This window comes from Schistocerca gregaria, chromosome 4 (genome assembly GCF_023897955.1).
Source record: "Schistocerca gregaria isolate iqSchGreg1 chromosome 4, iqSchGreg1.2, whole genome shotgun sequence".
NCBI lineage: Eukaryota > Metazoa > Arthropoda > Insecta > Orthoptera > Acrididae > Schistocerca > Schistocerca gregaria.
In genome coordinates, this window is record NC_064923.1 from 402368678 (window position 1) to 402385587 (window position 16910).

A 16910-nucleotide genomic window follows, 5' to 3' on the forward strand; every position below is an offset into this window, starting at 1 on the left:
ACTTGAATCTACGCAATTTAGAAATAAGAGATTTAACTTTGAACTTGAATTAAATGATTCTGAACAATTAACAATAGTAAAATTTAGTACGTACCAAGCTGAGCTGCAGTCACAGGTAAGCTCAAATATGGTAACAAAACTCGCACTCTTAATTTGTGCTTGTGTAATCTAAATATTGTAGCCAGCTATGAATACTTTAACTGAACTTTGAAATTAAAGCAGTGAAATTAATGCTGACGTTTGAATTTCAACGACACTCGGTTTCATTCCGGAAAAGGAAGGGACCCTGATTGGTAATACAATTGGGACAATGAGCAACAAAGGTTCATGCTACGTTGCGCTAATTTTGTGATTTGAACCGTTTGAAAAGCTGAGGTCTGCCATACAGCTCTAAAACTTTACGTGCTTCCAGTCTTCCTTGTTGGTTGATTGAAGGTTTGAAGTCGTCGGTCGAGGAGGTGGCGACAGTCACTCATTGTCGGCTGTTGCTGTTGCAGAAGCTGGATGTTGGCGCGCCTTCTTCTCGACACGACCACCAGGCGAAATGGGCTCTTGATGTGCGCCAGCTAATGCTTCCTGTCCGCGACACCGTGTCAGAAACTACCATAGCAAGTCGAGTGCAATTACATGCTGCCAAACCCCGAAAGCGCGGCAACTCGCGAGAGAGTCACACAACACACCTGCACCACCGCTCTATCCCAGCCAGACTCTTTCTGCCCGCGCTCCATGCGGCAGAGTTAACACTACCAAAGATCCTAAACACTTTGGTTCTCCACACGACCTATCGATGTAATCGTTCGATAGCATATTTTCCCTAGGCCAGACCCAGCGTAAAAATACAAAATAATATTTACAAAACAAATCAATTGTAAATCTACATAAATGTATAAATATATATGTACAAATAGTAAAACAATTACAATATATAAAGACACACAAATGTCATATCTTCAGGTAACAAACAAAGGAAAAGAATTTATAGTACAATAGATGGAAATAGGAGGATATGCATTTCCGGCGTTACATGTGTACCATTTCGGCGAAGCAATTTCTGAAGACAGACTTTAGTATTTAATCCTTTGTCCCAGCATCTTCCATGTAAATGTCATCATGATCAGATGTATAGATGACTTTGCTGCGTTCAGCAATTTCACGTATGACCATAACTTTGTAGTGTTGATAGACAATTTCGTAGATACAATCTTGCTTTGAAATTCACGTAACGAGTCCGACAAAGTTGTCCTTACACATGATTTCACAGCGTTCAGATTGAGCGGCTGGTTGTCATGAGTGGTGAGTTACTGGCGGGTCAAGTAAACGAATGTGAAGGGTAACAAGTATCATTAACTTTTATGTTGAAAAAATTAGGAACTAGCTGCACAAAAGAAATTTTATTTCTTTACCAGTTTCAGGCACCTAGTGCTCTTCTTCAGTAGAATTATCTCATAATTACGAAGTGTCAAAAATAAGGAGGTTATACAAAATATTGTTGTAGTTATGGACAAATAAGATATAAGGACATCAAAAAACTCGTGGAGACATGCAAGAGTTCCTATTGTTTGGTGCCCTTAATGTTTATACATGGCTATGATACTATGTTGCATAACCCTATCTATTTTTGATGCCCACTAATTATGAGATAATTGAAATCTTCTGAAGGGGACTAGTTGCCTGGAGCCCATTTAGAAATAAAATTTCTTTTGTACAAATAGTCGCTGATTTTTTAAAAATATGCCTACAATTGCTGAACATAGATAAAGTACTAAATTTCATTAACACACATGAACCACAACTGCAGTGTCTCTGCCCAAGAACCTTCATTAATTGAAGTTAGTCATTCCACCTCTGCATCACTCCTTGTATGACTTAAATTTCTTAAGAGTCTATGAAGAGTCACTAGTCGAGCTCAATAATGTTTACATCTTAAGTACTATGTACCACAGTTCTTAACACTACTTGTATGTATTTGTACATAACTTTTACATTTCATACTTCCAACCTCTTTGCTTTGTGCATGATTAGTGAACCAGGCTCCTGAGATCTGAACTACCGGGTGCTCACTTGGGTGGACGACTCTCTGCCTCAGAAGAAGGCTGCACAGAACAGCGTCAGAGCTGCATGGGCCTGCTATGGTGACACTCAAGGTCACTACCATATCACGCTGCTTTACTGTTACTGCTAAATGTGTTGACACATCTGTTCCTCTGAATACGTCCTTCTTGGTTAGCTATGAGTTGGTTGAGGCAGAGGATTAGATCTGGCTTCTGGATGTTGTTGAAATATTTCAGATCGTGTCCTGGAAGCACTCCTACGGATTTCACTGGCCAGCATCCAACCTACTCCTCTTGCATCGCTGCTGCTTCTTGCATCTGCCCCCATAAATGATGTACAATTATTGCAGTCTGTCATACTCTCCTTGTTCTTCATTCGCTATGTCTTACTCTCTACTTCTTTTTGCAACCCTGCAAACACCTCTTCCACTCTCCTTACTTGGTTTCACATTTTCCATGAACTGAAATCTAGCATCATATTCCATTGACGACTGGTGAGAACCACATCTTCTTGTTTATTGAAGAGCACTCCACTGTAAATAGTGATCCCACAGCCGTCCCTCCTTCTGTCTTGGGTAAACAGGTGCAGCATGGCACACAGAAACCTGGGAACAGGAGCCATCATTATTCGCTGACCCCCATTCGAAAGAAATGGAGTAACCTGATAAACTTCTTAAACATACGCTATACATAAGTCTTATATATAATAACAAAAACAGTGACAAACGAACTAATTTTGTACATTTTGCATAAAACCAAGTTGGTCACTGACAAACACACCTTCCTTATCTTAATGCTACGTTATTCCAGTATCTGAACACAACATATTGCGGAAAACACAACTATTCTCTATTCTTTTGGTCTCAATCCATGATGTATTTCTTGTACGAATCATGCAACATCTTTGCACTCGGCTTTCGTCTTACTTCTCAGCCTTTTCTCTTTCTCCATGATTAATTCTTGTGGCAATGCACCTGGCATGTCTTGAAATGTTCAAAGTATCTGAAATGAACTATTGCTGTTGTCACTGGCAAATGAACTTTGATGGTGATTGGCGATGTCTCTACCACTTGATAAATTTATTTGTATCTCATTACAAACGTCCTTGTTTTACTCTTCAGTGTATAAGGGCTAGACCGCATTACCTGCCCCCATATCCTGTACTGCAGTGTAGTGCCTCTTGCCATTCCAGAGCTTTGGTGTTAGTTTTCTGCACATGCCTCTGCAGCTCTTCAGCATCTTTGCAAAATTGCAGACTGCCTCTCTGTCTTGAAGTTTATCTGTCTAACCATATCAATTGGCAATGACATCTTCCTTCCATAGACTACATGATAATCGGATATCCCAGTATCACTTGAACCTTTGAATTGTACGCTCACACAAAGAATGACAGACTGTAGTGATAGTGAATACAGCAGCTCAGCACTCCAATAATAGCACGATGAACTCGCTCCATTCTACCATTTCCGACTGGATGCAGTGGACTAGTTTGCAATTTCTTAAAGCGTAGCAAACGATATATTTGTTTCACTGAGTCCGACAGGAAGGTCCCCTTTGATTGTTGAACAATGTCTCAGGTACTCCAAAGTCGGGGAACTGGTTGTCAACTACAGTTTGGGCGCCATAGTTGCTCTCTGATTGAAGATGTTAATCATTTTCACCTCTCATGAGAGGTGGCAGTAATCATTAAAACGAAATCGTTTCCATCTTTAATTCATTAAATGGACCAAGGAGATCCATCTTAATCATTTCAAATGGTTTTGTGGCTTCTGGTAACCAGATGTACTACGTGCATTCATTCTGTCGGTAGTTCATAGATTGCAGTCTTTGTGCACAGTTCAATTTCGTACTCAAATGGTGAATGCGCAGATCTGCAGTTTCTTTATGGCGCAGCAGAAGACAATGTATGATCAGCAGGACGACGGTATATGGAATGTTTCCAAACGGAAGAGTACCAAATCATCAGACTTTCACAGCTGTGGACAGCCGTTCCAGGGAATATGACATTCATGGTGCACTGCAGACAGGCTGGTCTCAACACGGTGGAGTGGGTATTGTGGAAATCCTGGAAATGGTGGATGAGGATTCGACCACAAGTAATCGCCATATAAGTACCACTGTAGGGATTCCTCAATCAACTCCATTGCATTTGCTCCAGAGATGGCAATTCCACCCATGTCGCCTACAGTAGGTACAGGAGATGACATCTGTAGACAATTCTAGACGTCAGGATTTCTGTCAGTGGTTGCTCGAGCACCATGCACTTGATCCATTGTTTGGTCGTAGGGTACTGTTTATGGATGAGAGCTTCTTTACCTGTGTGGTTATCGTGAACCGTCATAAAAAGCTCATTCAATTGTTTGAGAATGCTTGTGTAACTACAGTATCAGGATATGAATATCGTTTTGCAGTGAAATTTGGTGTGGCATAGTGGATGATCAGTCGCTCGTGCTGCATGTTATTGCACAAGGTCTGACAGTCAGAGTGTATCAACAGTTTTTGGAACATGCATTGGGTGATCTGTTTTATTGCAGTCCTCTCGCTACCCGAACCAACTTACGGTTTATGTACGATGCTGTTGCTGCACATTTCAGAGAGAATCTCAGTGTTGGTTGTGCCAACACATGGACAGGTCGTGCAGGGTCGGTTGCTTGGCCCGTCATATCTTTGCACATCTACCTTTTGTAACACCTACAACGCCTCTCGGTGTTAATAAACCAAAATAGCTCCCATGCCCTCGAAATATAAATTCAGAAAATGTCCCAAGCCCCTTCACAAGTAGTAATTTACGAAATAGAAATAAGAGACAAATAGAGGGAAATCTATAGCAGAAAAAATAGAAAAAGAAAAGAATTTGAATCATAAATTTTGGAAGCATTCGAGGGGGGAAAACGATAGAAATGGTTAAATTATTAGTTATTCGTATATATGAGAAAATCAATATTATTGTCCAGGACGTAGGTATTGAACACCAAAGATAGCGTTTACTAAAGTATAAATAGACATACAATGCAATTATGATGCTCCAGTCTCTATCCTCTAGTCTGCTCGAAGTCAATTAGGATGTACACCTTTAGAAAGCAACAATAGGAGCTTTATTAAACCAGGGCGCAAGAATAAATCGCAACGAGATTGTTTTTTGGGGGCATTAATTTCAGATCAGAATTAGAACTTTTGTCATATTAGAGGAACAGGGAGGTGATTAATAATCTCTCTGACTTTAACGTCACTTCGTGTGAAGATTTAAATATTTTACGGAATTAACGATTTTTGGACAGATTCGAACTTTGTATTCTGATAGTGTAAAAGGTTTACTTCACGCGACTAGTTCGTGACAGTTTATGGATATTAAACGGGAACAATCTTTTTATCGAAAGTGACAGAAAATCGTTTAGTACCTTTGATATTGACGGGATTCCACATTAGATACTTATTCAAAGAACCCTTTGAATGCGATCGTGTTAATGAACTGATTTATTAATAATTATTGTTAAATAAAATAACGTGTTAATTTGAAACTGACAATTCATATTGAACTTTACTTCGATTTAGGTTCATAAATAATCAGGTTACGTCATTTTCACTAAGAATAAACTGCAGACTAGTAACTAAAACAAGTGAATGAGAATCTATTGAAAACACTAGTATTAATTTACTTATGGTTTTTTCCTTCAGAACTGGGAAGACAATACGTGTAGTGACTCACTGGGGTTAATTTAAGAACTAGCCGGGATAAAACAAAACCCTTCAATACCAGTCAATTTATAGGTGAATTAACATTCCCACTTTCATGCAAGATATGGAAGTCGGGATAGAAAAAATGGTCGCTACACTTTCGAGCCATCTCAAGAAGCTCCTGTATGATGTTGCAGCTGAGAATGTAGCACAACTATAGCAGCGAACGGAAAACGGCTGTGCAGCTATGCAGGATGAGCTGAAAGTAGCCTGAAAAAGTCCCATAGTGGTGAGACGTCGAGCGCGTCACTGCCACATGCACATCAGTTTGCACATGTTCTGGGGTAAATATGCAGTACCAAGTTGCACTGAATTTTGGCCACCCTCGTGTCGTTGCTTTCTGACAAAAATTTATTTTGTGTTGATTGTCGTGATCCCTACTCTGCTGCCTAACTCTGAAATAAAACATTTTCACTCAAAACTTTATTTAATATTTTACTCTTATTTTTGATGCATACATTACACCTACAAAGTGTGTACACTCACTTTTGAAACACATCGTATGTACAGAGAGAACAAGGGTGCTCCCAGCAGACCTCTCTGGGGCACTCCTGACCATACCTTTGTCTGTGCTGAACATTCTCTGCTCCATGTGTTTATAAACCGCCATTCCACAGTATTCTCTTTATAAGCAACGGAGATATACCGACATATATTCTCCGACTTCACTGCTTTGTTAACATCAGCTACAACATCTCTGATGGACTCATTTTTCCCCATCTGAAACTCGTGCGATCCGTAAAATTTAGGAAACATTAGCGACAGCCCCGGACACCTGCACAAGCCCCACCCATTTACCCCCCTCCACACCAACCAAGAGCGCATCAATATGATCTTTGGTAGTCCTTGTGGCTGTCTTGTTTTTGTTCGTCGTTTTTTGTTTTACCGGTTTTACCGCGGTTCTTCATACTAGCAGTGTTGTGCTGTTAGAAATTCTTAGCAGTTTGTGTAATACTGTCAAAATGAAACATAGGTATGCACTCTCAATAAAGTTATCATACACAAGGTACCTAATCTTGACTGTTGTGGCCAACTGCTGTCAAAACTGATATCTAACAGACATTACAGTACAATAAGATGTGTTGGAATGACACTGACGAAATTATGTACACGTGTTTAACAATGGGCAGCTGTAAAGCTCTCAGACACTGAAGAAGAACTCAAAGTAATCTCGTGTCCGCTATAAGCAAGCAGTCATAAGAGTTCACAAGTAAAAATTCACCCATTACACAGGCAAATATTAATGAAGAATGTCACTGTATAAATATCTGACTGCTTGCATTACGCATTTCTACATTATCCCACTCTTATATTCTTTAGTCTTAATGAGGTAATCAGAAACAAACCAAGACATCGACTTTGCCTTGTTTATGCACAACATTGACTTTAGACAATCGAGATAATGGGCAGCACCCTTGGCGACACTACCAATTAATATTTCCCAACAGAATTTCTTACACTACGCGAGTTGACGGAAATTTGCGCTCACTGCAGTTAACAAATATCAGATTTATTGATATAGTGCAGATGAAAGCTCATGAAATAAAAAAGACAGTGTAGATACCATTTTTATTTTTCTTTCTTATTGACGATTTTTCAACTCGCATATTCAATGAACATATTTCTCATTCTTTTCACAATGGTACCAGAAAAACTGTATTTCGTACTAACTACTGATTTTCTCCCTTGTTATGACTGGCATATCTGTGATACGAACAACTTTGATGTTGGAGCATGCGGCAGACCATGGGCGGAGCTTAGGATATGGATTGGTGTGGAGGGGGGTGATTGGGCGGGACTTGTGCACCGTCGGGGGCTGTCGCTAACGTTACGTTAAAATTTGCTACGTGCCTTCAAATTTGCTAGATTCGAGACATGTTCAGAAAAAGACGATCACGTCAAACGACGAACAGCAAACGAATATTTGCAGCGAAAGTGAGCAGCGAGACAATAGGCAAATGATGATGTTTGATATGCGCACAACCAATTAAGATAATATTTTTAAAAAACTTACTTATTTACAACTATTCATGATGTCGCCTTTCCGGCTTAGATTTTTTTTAAATATGACTTATAAGTGCTGCATCTCTTTCCAACCAGTACACACTTTAGTTTATTAATGTCTTATATACCTACACTCCTGGAAATTGAAATAAGAACACCGTGAATTCATTGTCCCAGGAAGGGGAAACTTTATTGACACATTCCTGGGGTCAGATACATCACATGATCACACTGACAGAACAACAGGCACATAGACACAGGCAACAGAGCATGCACAATGTCGGCACTAGTACAGTGTATATCCACCTTTCGCAGCAATGCAGGCTGCTATTCCCCCTTGGAGACGATCGTAGAGATGCTGGATGTAGTCCTGTGGAACGCCTTGCCACGCCATTTCCACCTGGCGCCTCAGTTGGACCAGCGTTCGTGCTGGATGTGCAGACCGCGTGAGACGACGCTTCATCCAGTCCCAAACATGCTCAATGGGGGACAGATCCGGAGATCTTGCTGGCCAGGGTAGTTGACTTACACCTTCTAGAGCACGTTGGGTGGCACGGGATACATGCGGACTTGTATTGTCCTGTTGGAACAGCAAGTTCCCTTGCCGGTCTAGGAATGGTAGAACGATGGGTTCGATGACGGTTTGGATGTACCGTGTACTATTCAGTGTCCCCTCGACGATCACCAGAGGTGTACGGCCAGTGTAGGAGATCGCTCCCCCCACCATGATGCCGGGTGTTGGCCCTGTGTGCCTTGGTCGTATGCAGTCCTGATTGTGGCGCTCACCTGCACGGCGCCAAACACGCATACGACCATCATTGGCACCAAGGCAGAAGCGACTCTCACCGTTGAAGGCGACACGTCTCCATTCGTCCCTCCATTCACGCCTGTCGCGACACCACTGGAGGCGGGCTGTACGATGTTGGGGCGTGAGCGGAAGACGGCCTAACGGTGTGCGGGACCGTAGCCCAGCTTCATGGAGACGGTTGCGAATGGTCCTCGCCGATACCCCAGGAGCAACAGTGTCCCTAATTTGCTGGGAAGTGGCGGTGCGGTCCCCTACGGCACTGCGTAGGATCCTACGGTCTTGGCGTGCATCCGTGCGTCGCTGCGGTCCGGTCCCAGGTCGACGGGCACGTGCACCTTCCGCCGACCACTGTCGACAACATCTTTGTACTGTGGAGACCTCACGCCCCACGTGTTGAGCAATTCGGCTGTACGTCCACCCGGCCTCCCGCATGCCCACTATACGCCCTCGCTCAAAGTCCGTCAACTGCACATACGGTTCACGTCCACGCTGTCGCGGCCTGCTACCAGTGTTAAAGACTGCGATGGAGCTCCGTATGCCACGCAAACTGGCTGACACTGACGGCGGGGGTGCACAAATGCTGCGCAGCTAGCGCCATTCGACGGCCAACACCGCGGTTCCTGGTGTGTCCGCTGTGCCGTGCGTGTGATCATTGCTTGTACAGCCCTCTCGCAGTGTCCGGAGCAAGTATGGTGGGTCTGACACACCGGTGTCAATGTGTTCTTTTTTCCATTTCCAGGAGTGTATTATGTTTTACCCCCCCATGAACCATAGACCTTGCCGTTGGTGGGGAGGCTTGCGTGCCTCAGCGATACAGATGGCCGTACCATAGGTGCAACCACAACGGAGGGGTATCTGTTGAGAGGCCAGACAAACGTGTGGTTCCTGAAGAGGGGCAGCAGCCTTTTCAGTAGTTGCAGGGGCAACAGTCTGGATGATTGACTGATCTGGCCTTGCAACATGAACCAAAACGGCCTTGCTGTGCTGGTACTGCGAACGGCTGAAAGCAAGGGGAAACTACAGCCGTAATTTTTCCCGAGGACATGCAGCTTTACTGTATGATTAAATGATGATGGCATCCTCTTGGGTAAAATATTCCGGAGGTAAAATAGTCCCCCATTCGGATCTCCGGGCGGGGACTACTCAGGAGGATGTCGTTATCAGGAGAAAGAAAACTGGCATTCTACGGATCGGAGCGTGGAATGTCAGATCCCTTAATCGGGCAGGTAGGTTAGAAAATTTAAAAAGGGAAATGGATAGGTTAAAGTTAGATATCGTGGGAATTAGTGAGGTTCGGTGGCAGGAGGAACAAGACTTCTGGTCAGGTGACTACAGGGTTATAAACACACAATCAAATAGGGGTAATGCAGGAGTAGGTTTAATAATGAATAGGAAAATAGGAATGCGGGTAAGCTACTACAAACAGCATAGTGAACGCATTATTGTGGCCAAGATAGATACGAAGCCCACACCTACTACAGTAGTACAAGTTTATATGCCAACTAGCTCTGCAGATGATGAAGAAATTGAAGAAATGTACGATGAAATAAAAGAAATTATTCAGATAGTGAAGGGAGACGAAAATTTAATAGTAATGGGTGACTGGAATTCGAGTGTAGGAAAAGGGAGAGAAGGAAACATAGTAGGTGAATATGGATTGCGGCTAAGAAATGAAAGAGGAAGCCGCCTAGTAGAATTTTGCACAGAGCACAACTTAATCATAGCTAACACTTGGTTTAAGAATCATGAAAGAAGGTTGTATACGTGGAAGAATCCTGGAGATACTAAAAGGTATCAGATAGATTATATAATGGTAAGACAGAGATTTAGGAACCAGGTTTTAAGTTGTAAGACATTTCCAGGGGCAGATGTGGACTCTGACCACAATCTATTGGTTATGACCTGTAGATTAAAACTGAAGAAACTGCAAAAATGTGGGAAATTAAGGAGATGGGACCTGGATAAACTGAAAGAACCAGAGGTTGTACAGAGTTTCAGAGAGAGCATAAAGGAACAATTGACAGGAATAGGGGAAAGAAATACAGTAGAAGAAGAATGGGTAGCTCTGAGGGATGTAGTAGTGAAGGCAGCAGAGGATAAAGTAGGTACAAAGACGAGGGCTGCTAGAAATCCTTGGGTAACAGAAGAAATATTGAATTTAATTGATGAAAGGAGAAAATATAAAAATGCAGTAAATGAAGCAGGCAAAAAGGAATACAAACGTCTCAAAAATGAGATCGACAGGAAGTGCAAAATGGCTAAACAGGGATGGCTAGAGGACAAATGTAAGGATGTAGAAGCTTATCTCACTAGGGGTAAGATAGATACTGCCTACAGGAAAATTAAAGAGACCTTTGGAGAGAAGAGAACCACGTGTATGAATATCAAGAGCTCAGATGGAAACCCAGTTCTAAGCAAAGAAGGGAAGGCAGAAAGGTGGAAGGAGTATATAGAAGGTTTATACAAGGGCGATGTACTTGAGGACAATATTATGGATATAGAAGAGGATGTAGATGAAGACGAAATGGGAGATACGATACTGCGTGAAGAGTTTGACAGAGCACTGAAAGACCTGAGTCGAAACAAGGCCCCCGGAGTAGACAACATTCCATTAGAACTACTGAGAGCCTTGTGAGAGCCAGCCCTGACAAACTCTAACATCTGGTGAGCAAGATGTATGAGACAGGGGAAATACCCTCAGACTTCAAGAAGAATATAATAATTCCAATCCCAAAGACAGCAGGTATTGACAGATCTGAAAATTACCGAACTATCAGTTTAATAAGTCACAGCTGCAAAATACTAACGCGAATTCTTTACAGACGAATGGAAAAACGGGTAGAAGCCGACCTCGGGAAAGATCAGTTTGGAGTCCGTAGAAATGCTGGAACACGTGAGGCCATACTGACACTACGACTTACCTTAGAAGAAACATTAAGGAAAGGCAAACCTACGTTTCTAGCATTTGTAGACTTGGAGAAAGCTTTTGACAATGTTGATTGGAATACTCTCTTTCAAATTCTAAAGGTGGCAGGGGTAAAATAGAGCGAAAGGCTATTTACAATTTGTACAGAAAGCAGATGGCAGTTATTAGAGTCGAGGGGTATGAAAGGGAAGCAGTAGTTGGGAAGGGAGTGAGGCAGGGTTGTAGTCTATCCCCAGTGTTATTCAATCTGTATATTGAGCAAGCAGTAAAGGAAACAAAAGAAAAATTTGGAGTAGGTATTAAAATTCATGGAGACGAAGTAAAAACTATGAGGTTCGCCGATGACATTGTAATTCTGTCAGAGACGGCAAAGGACTTGGAAGAGCAGTTGAACGGAACGGACAGTGTCTTGAAAGGAGGATATAAGATGAACATTAACAAAAGCAAAACGAGGGTAATGGAATGTAGTCAAACTAAATCGGGTGATGCTGAGGGAATTAGATTAGGAAGTGAGACACTTAAAGCAGTAAAGGAGTTTTGCTATTTAGGAAGTAAAATAACTGATGATGGTCGAAGTAGAGAGGATATAAATTGTAGACTGGCAATGGCAAGGAAAGCGTTTCTGAAGAAGAGAAATTTGTTAACATCGAATATAGATTTATGTATCAGGAAGTCGTTTCTGAAAGTATTTGTTTGGAGTGTAGCCATGTATGGAAGTGAAACATGGACGATAACTAGTTTGGACGAGAAGAGAATAGAAGCTTTCGAAATGTGGTGCTACAGAAGAATACTGAAGATAAGGTGGATAGATCACGTAACTAATGAGGAGGTATTGAATAGGATTGGAGAGAAGAGAAGTTTGTGGCACAACTTGACTAGAAGAAGGGATCGGTTGGTAGGACATGTTTTGAGGCATCAAGGGATCACAAATTTAGCATTGGAGGGCAGCGTGGAGGGTAAAAATCGTAGAGGGAGACCGAGAGATGAGTACACTAAGCAGATTCAGAAGGATGTAGGTTGCAGTAGGTACTGGGAGATGAAGCAGCTTGCACAGGATAGAGTAGCATGGAGAGCTGCATCAAGCCAGTCTCAGGACTGAAGACAACAACAACAACAACATTATGTTTTAGAACAGTTAGTTTAATTCTGAAGACGACGTTCATAGTAGTGTCTAAACCTGGTCAATTTTGACTTAATATTTGTGACCGAGGGCTTATTTGTTCTAATATAAGATAATATTCCTGATACATAGTGCTTGTTACATATCATTACGTATGCAAACGGTCCCTACATGTACTCACCTTTTCCGCAGCATTGGTAACAAGCAGGAATATGACACAGTAGGCAACGGTCAAAACCGTTGAAAAGTTTGCACGACATTTGCTTGGTCTCCCAGCCACGTTAGGCGGCTACAAATGTCGGAGCTTGACTCTGCCCGCAACCCTAGGGGATTTAATTCATATGCAATGCTGCAACAGCACGCATTCACACATTCAAACATTTGTGCTGTAACTACCTCGAAATATCTACAGGTCTCTTATTTGACGTTATAGGCTGACAACTGTTTGTGAATTATATAAGGGGTGATGAAATGTTTCCCTTTGGTGGCGTAGCTACAACGTTTGTGCAACGTAGCGTGACTGCAGTGCTGGTATATAAGCACTGACATGTAGACGAGGGAGTAGTGTGGCTTTCGCGTCTTTGTGATGTGAGCCTGACAAATGAACTGCGCCAACATTATTACCAAATGCATCCAAATAGGACCAACGTGATGTTTGTTAGTCTTTTCTTGGCTGACAAACACCAGTAGACATCCATCAGAGAATTATGGGGCAGCACGTCTGTCGAAAACCACCGCTGTGGAATGGTGCGCCAAGTTCCGCGCTGCCTGCGATTTGGCACGAGTCGCTGGTCGGTCTGGGAGGCCAGCCTCATCCGTTGTGGATTACTCGTGTGGGAGACAACGCGAGCACCCACCCTACAGTCCTGATGTTTCCCTGTGTGACTGTTTCGCCTTCGGTCGGTCCATTAAGAAATGCCTCGAATGGTCGGCGATTCCTGTAGGTTGAGAATGTACAGCAGTCAGTTGCGGACTTCTTCACGCAACAGAATGCGGTGATCTACCAAACGGTTTATTTCAGGCTCGTGTGTCGGGGAAATGATTGCCTCGATACTCAGATCGATTTTGCCTGATTGGCATATCGTTTCTGGACCGTACAGCCTTTGAACAGTAACGTTTTGATTGTCCCTTACAACACATCGCTATACAGGGCGAGTCACCTGACGTTACCGCTGGATATATTTCGTAAACCACATCAAATACTGACGAATCGATTCCACAGACCCAACGTTAGGAGAGGGGCTAGTGTAATTGGTTAATACAAACCATAAAAAAATGCACAGAAGTATGTTTTTTAACACAAACATACGTTTTTTTTAAAATGGAACCCCGGTAGTTTTGTTAGTACATCTGAACATATAAACAAATACGTAGTCAGTTTCGTTTGTTGCATTGTAAAATGTTAATTACATCCGGAGATATTGTAACCTAAAGTTGACGCTTGAATACCACTCCTCCGCTGTTCGATCGTGTGTATCGGAGAGCACCGAATTACGTAGGGATCCAAAGGGAACGGTGATGGACCTTAGGTACAGAAGAGACTGGAACAGCACATTACGTCCAAGTGCTAACACCTCTTTATTGGTCTTTTTCACTGACGCATATGTACATTACCATGAGGGGTGGTTTCCATTTTCAATAGAATAGAGTGTGTCCCGACATGTCAGGCCAATAGATGTTCAATGTGGTGGCCATCATTTGCTGCACACAATTGCAATCTCTGGCGTAATGAATGCCGTACATGCCGCAGTACAGCTGGTGTAATGTCGCCGCAGGCTGCCACAATACGTTGATTCATATCCTCTGGAGTTGTAGGCACATCACGGTACACATTCTCCTTTAACGCACCCCACAGAAAGAAGTCCAGAGGTGTAAGATCAGGAGAACGGACTGGCCAATTTATGCATTCTCCACGTCGTATGAAACGTCCGTCGAACGTGTACCTCACCCCTCATGGTAATGTACATGTGAGTCAGTGAAAAAGACCAATAAAAAGGTGTTAGCACGTGGACGTAATGTGCTGTTCCAGTCTCTTCTCAACCTAAGGTCCATCACCGCTCCCTCTGGATCCCTACGTAATTCGGTGCTCTCCGATACACACGATCGAACAGCGGAGGAGTGGTACTCAAGCGTCAACTTTAGGTTACAATATCTCCGGATGTAATTAACATTTTACAATGCAACAAACGGCACTGAGGTTCGATTTAAAAAAAGTAAGTTTGTGTTAAAAAAACATACTTCCGCGCATTTTTTTATGGTTTGTATTAACCAATTACACTAGCCCCTCTCCTCACGTTCGGCCTGTGGAATCGATTCGTCAGTATTTGATGTGGTTTACGAAATATATCCAGCGGTAATGTTAGGTGAGTCACCCTGTATACATTGCTTTAATGCTGTGCTGGCTGTCAAAACTGAATGTGTGGTCCCCCACGTACAATACTGTAAATGTTATGTAATAACTGAGCCTACAAATGTAAGTTAAGATTGGCTGCCGCTGTCTGTATTACGCAAGTAATTTTAACTACTTTCTGTGTGTTTCAGAGTAAAAACGTCAGTTATGAGCAGCTCGATCGATGGATTGAGGACATGAAACATGTGAGAGACATGCTGCACACAAAATTAAGGGGTTGGGAGCGCGATGTTCAGTACATCAGAAAGCAGATAGCGAACTATACGCTGGAAGAAGACAAGGAGACACCTGGAAGCTATATACTTAGGTACTGTAAAGGCCATGTACATTTGACTTATTCTCCAACTCTTTATAATTCGGGAATATTTACTTTATCTCTATGGGTCTCATTCTTTACTGTTATAAAAATTACTGACATCATTTAATTCACGACAGAGTAAAAATGGGGCTTGTCGATCATGTTGAAGGAGACTATTACAGCATCAAATCATTTACAAAGTCCTGGCACTCCGTATAGCCTTCAGTAATTGCAATTGTCTCTTGTCTTAAAATGGGCCGCATATTCCGCACCAGATGAGCGGAGCAGACCGTTTCAGTGAACAGTGGTACCACCAGTAAGGCAGCCAGGCGTCTCAGTGAATGTGAGTGACTAACGTCAGTGCGTTTCCTTACACTGAAGCGCCAAACAAATTGGTGTAGGCATGCGTATTCAAACACGGAGACATGTAGACAGGCACAATACGGCGCAGCGGTCGGCATCGCCTATATAAGACAACAAGTATCTGGCGCAGTTGTTAGATCAGTTACTGCTACTACACTGGCAGGTAATCAAGATGTGAGTGAGTTGGAACGTGGTTTTATAGTCGGCCAACGAGTGACAGGAGACAGCATCTCCGAGGTAGCGAAGAAGTGGGGATTTTCCCGTACGACCATTTCACAAGTATACTGTGAATATCTGGAATCCGATAAAACATCAAACATCCGACATCGTTGCGGCGGGAAATTGCTGCACATTTCAATTCTGGGGCATCAGAAAGTGTCACCGGTCAGACCATTCAAGGAATCGTCGTCGATGAGGGCTTTCGGAGCCGAAGTCCCTCTCGTGTGCCCTTGATGCCTGTACGACACAGAGGCTTTCGCCTCGCCAGTGTCCGGCAAGACCGACATTGGACTGTTGATGACTGGAAACATGTTGCCTGGTCGGACGAGTCTCGTTTCAAATAGTATCGAGCGGATGGACGTGTACGAGTACGGAGACAACCCCGAAAATCCATGGAACCTGCTTGTCAGTATGGGACTGTTCAAGCTGGTGGAGACACTGTAATGGTTTGGGGCAGTATGCAGTTGGAGTGATATGGGACCTCTGATACTAGAGGCGACTCTGAAAGGTGACATATACGCAACAATCTTGTCTGATCGCCTGTATCCATTCGTGTTCATTGTGCATTCCTAGGGACTTGGACTCTTCAAGCAGGACAATGCGACACTCACACGACCAGAATTGCTACAGAGTGGCTCCAGGACACTCGTCTGGGTTAAAAACACTTCCGCTGGCCACCAAACTCTCAAGGCATGAAGATTATTGAAAATAACTGCGATGCCTCGCAACGTGCTGTTCAGAAGACATCTCTTACGGATTTATGGGAAGCCCTGTATGATTATTGGTGTCAGTTCCTTCCAGCACTAATTTAGTCGAGTCCAAGCCACGCCGTACTGCCGAACTTTTGCGTGCTCACGGGGGCCATCCACGATATTAGGCAGAAGTACCAGTTTTTTTGGCTCTTCAGTGTATATCGAATGCCTTCCGGAAGTAAAGGAACCCTGAGCCTACCCAGGCGCCTCTATTTACTGCTTTC

The 16910-nt window shown here is 42.9% G+C and overlaps 1 protein-coding gene across 1 annotated transcript in view; it reads left to right on the plus strand.

The window, feature by feature from the left end:
- Nucleotides 1-16910, plus strand: part of LOC126267142 (uncharacterized) — an 80301-nt gene that overhangs the window by 53460 nt on the left and 9931 nt on the right. The window contains exon 6 of the mRNA XM_049972070.1: nucleotides 15186-15361. Coding sequence (XP_049828027.1) covers nucleotides 15186-15361 — 176 coding nt within the window. The remainder of the gene's footprint in view (nucleotides 1-15185; nucleotides 15362-16910) is intronic.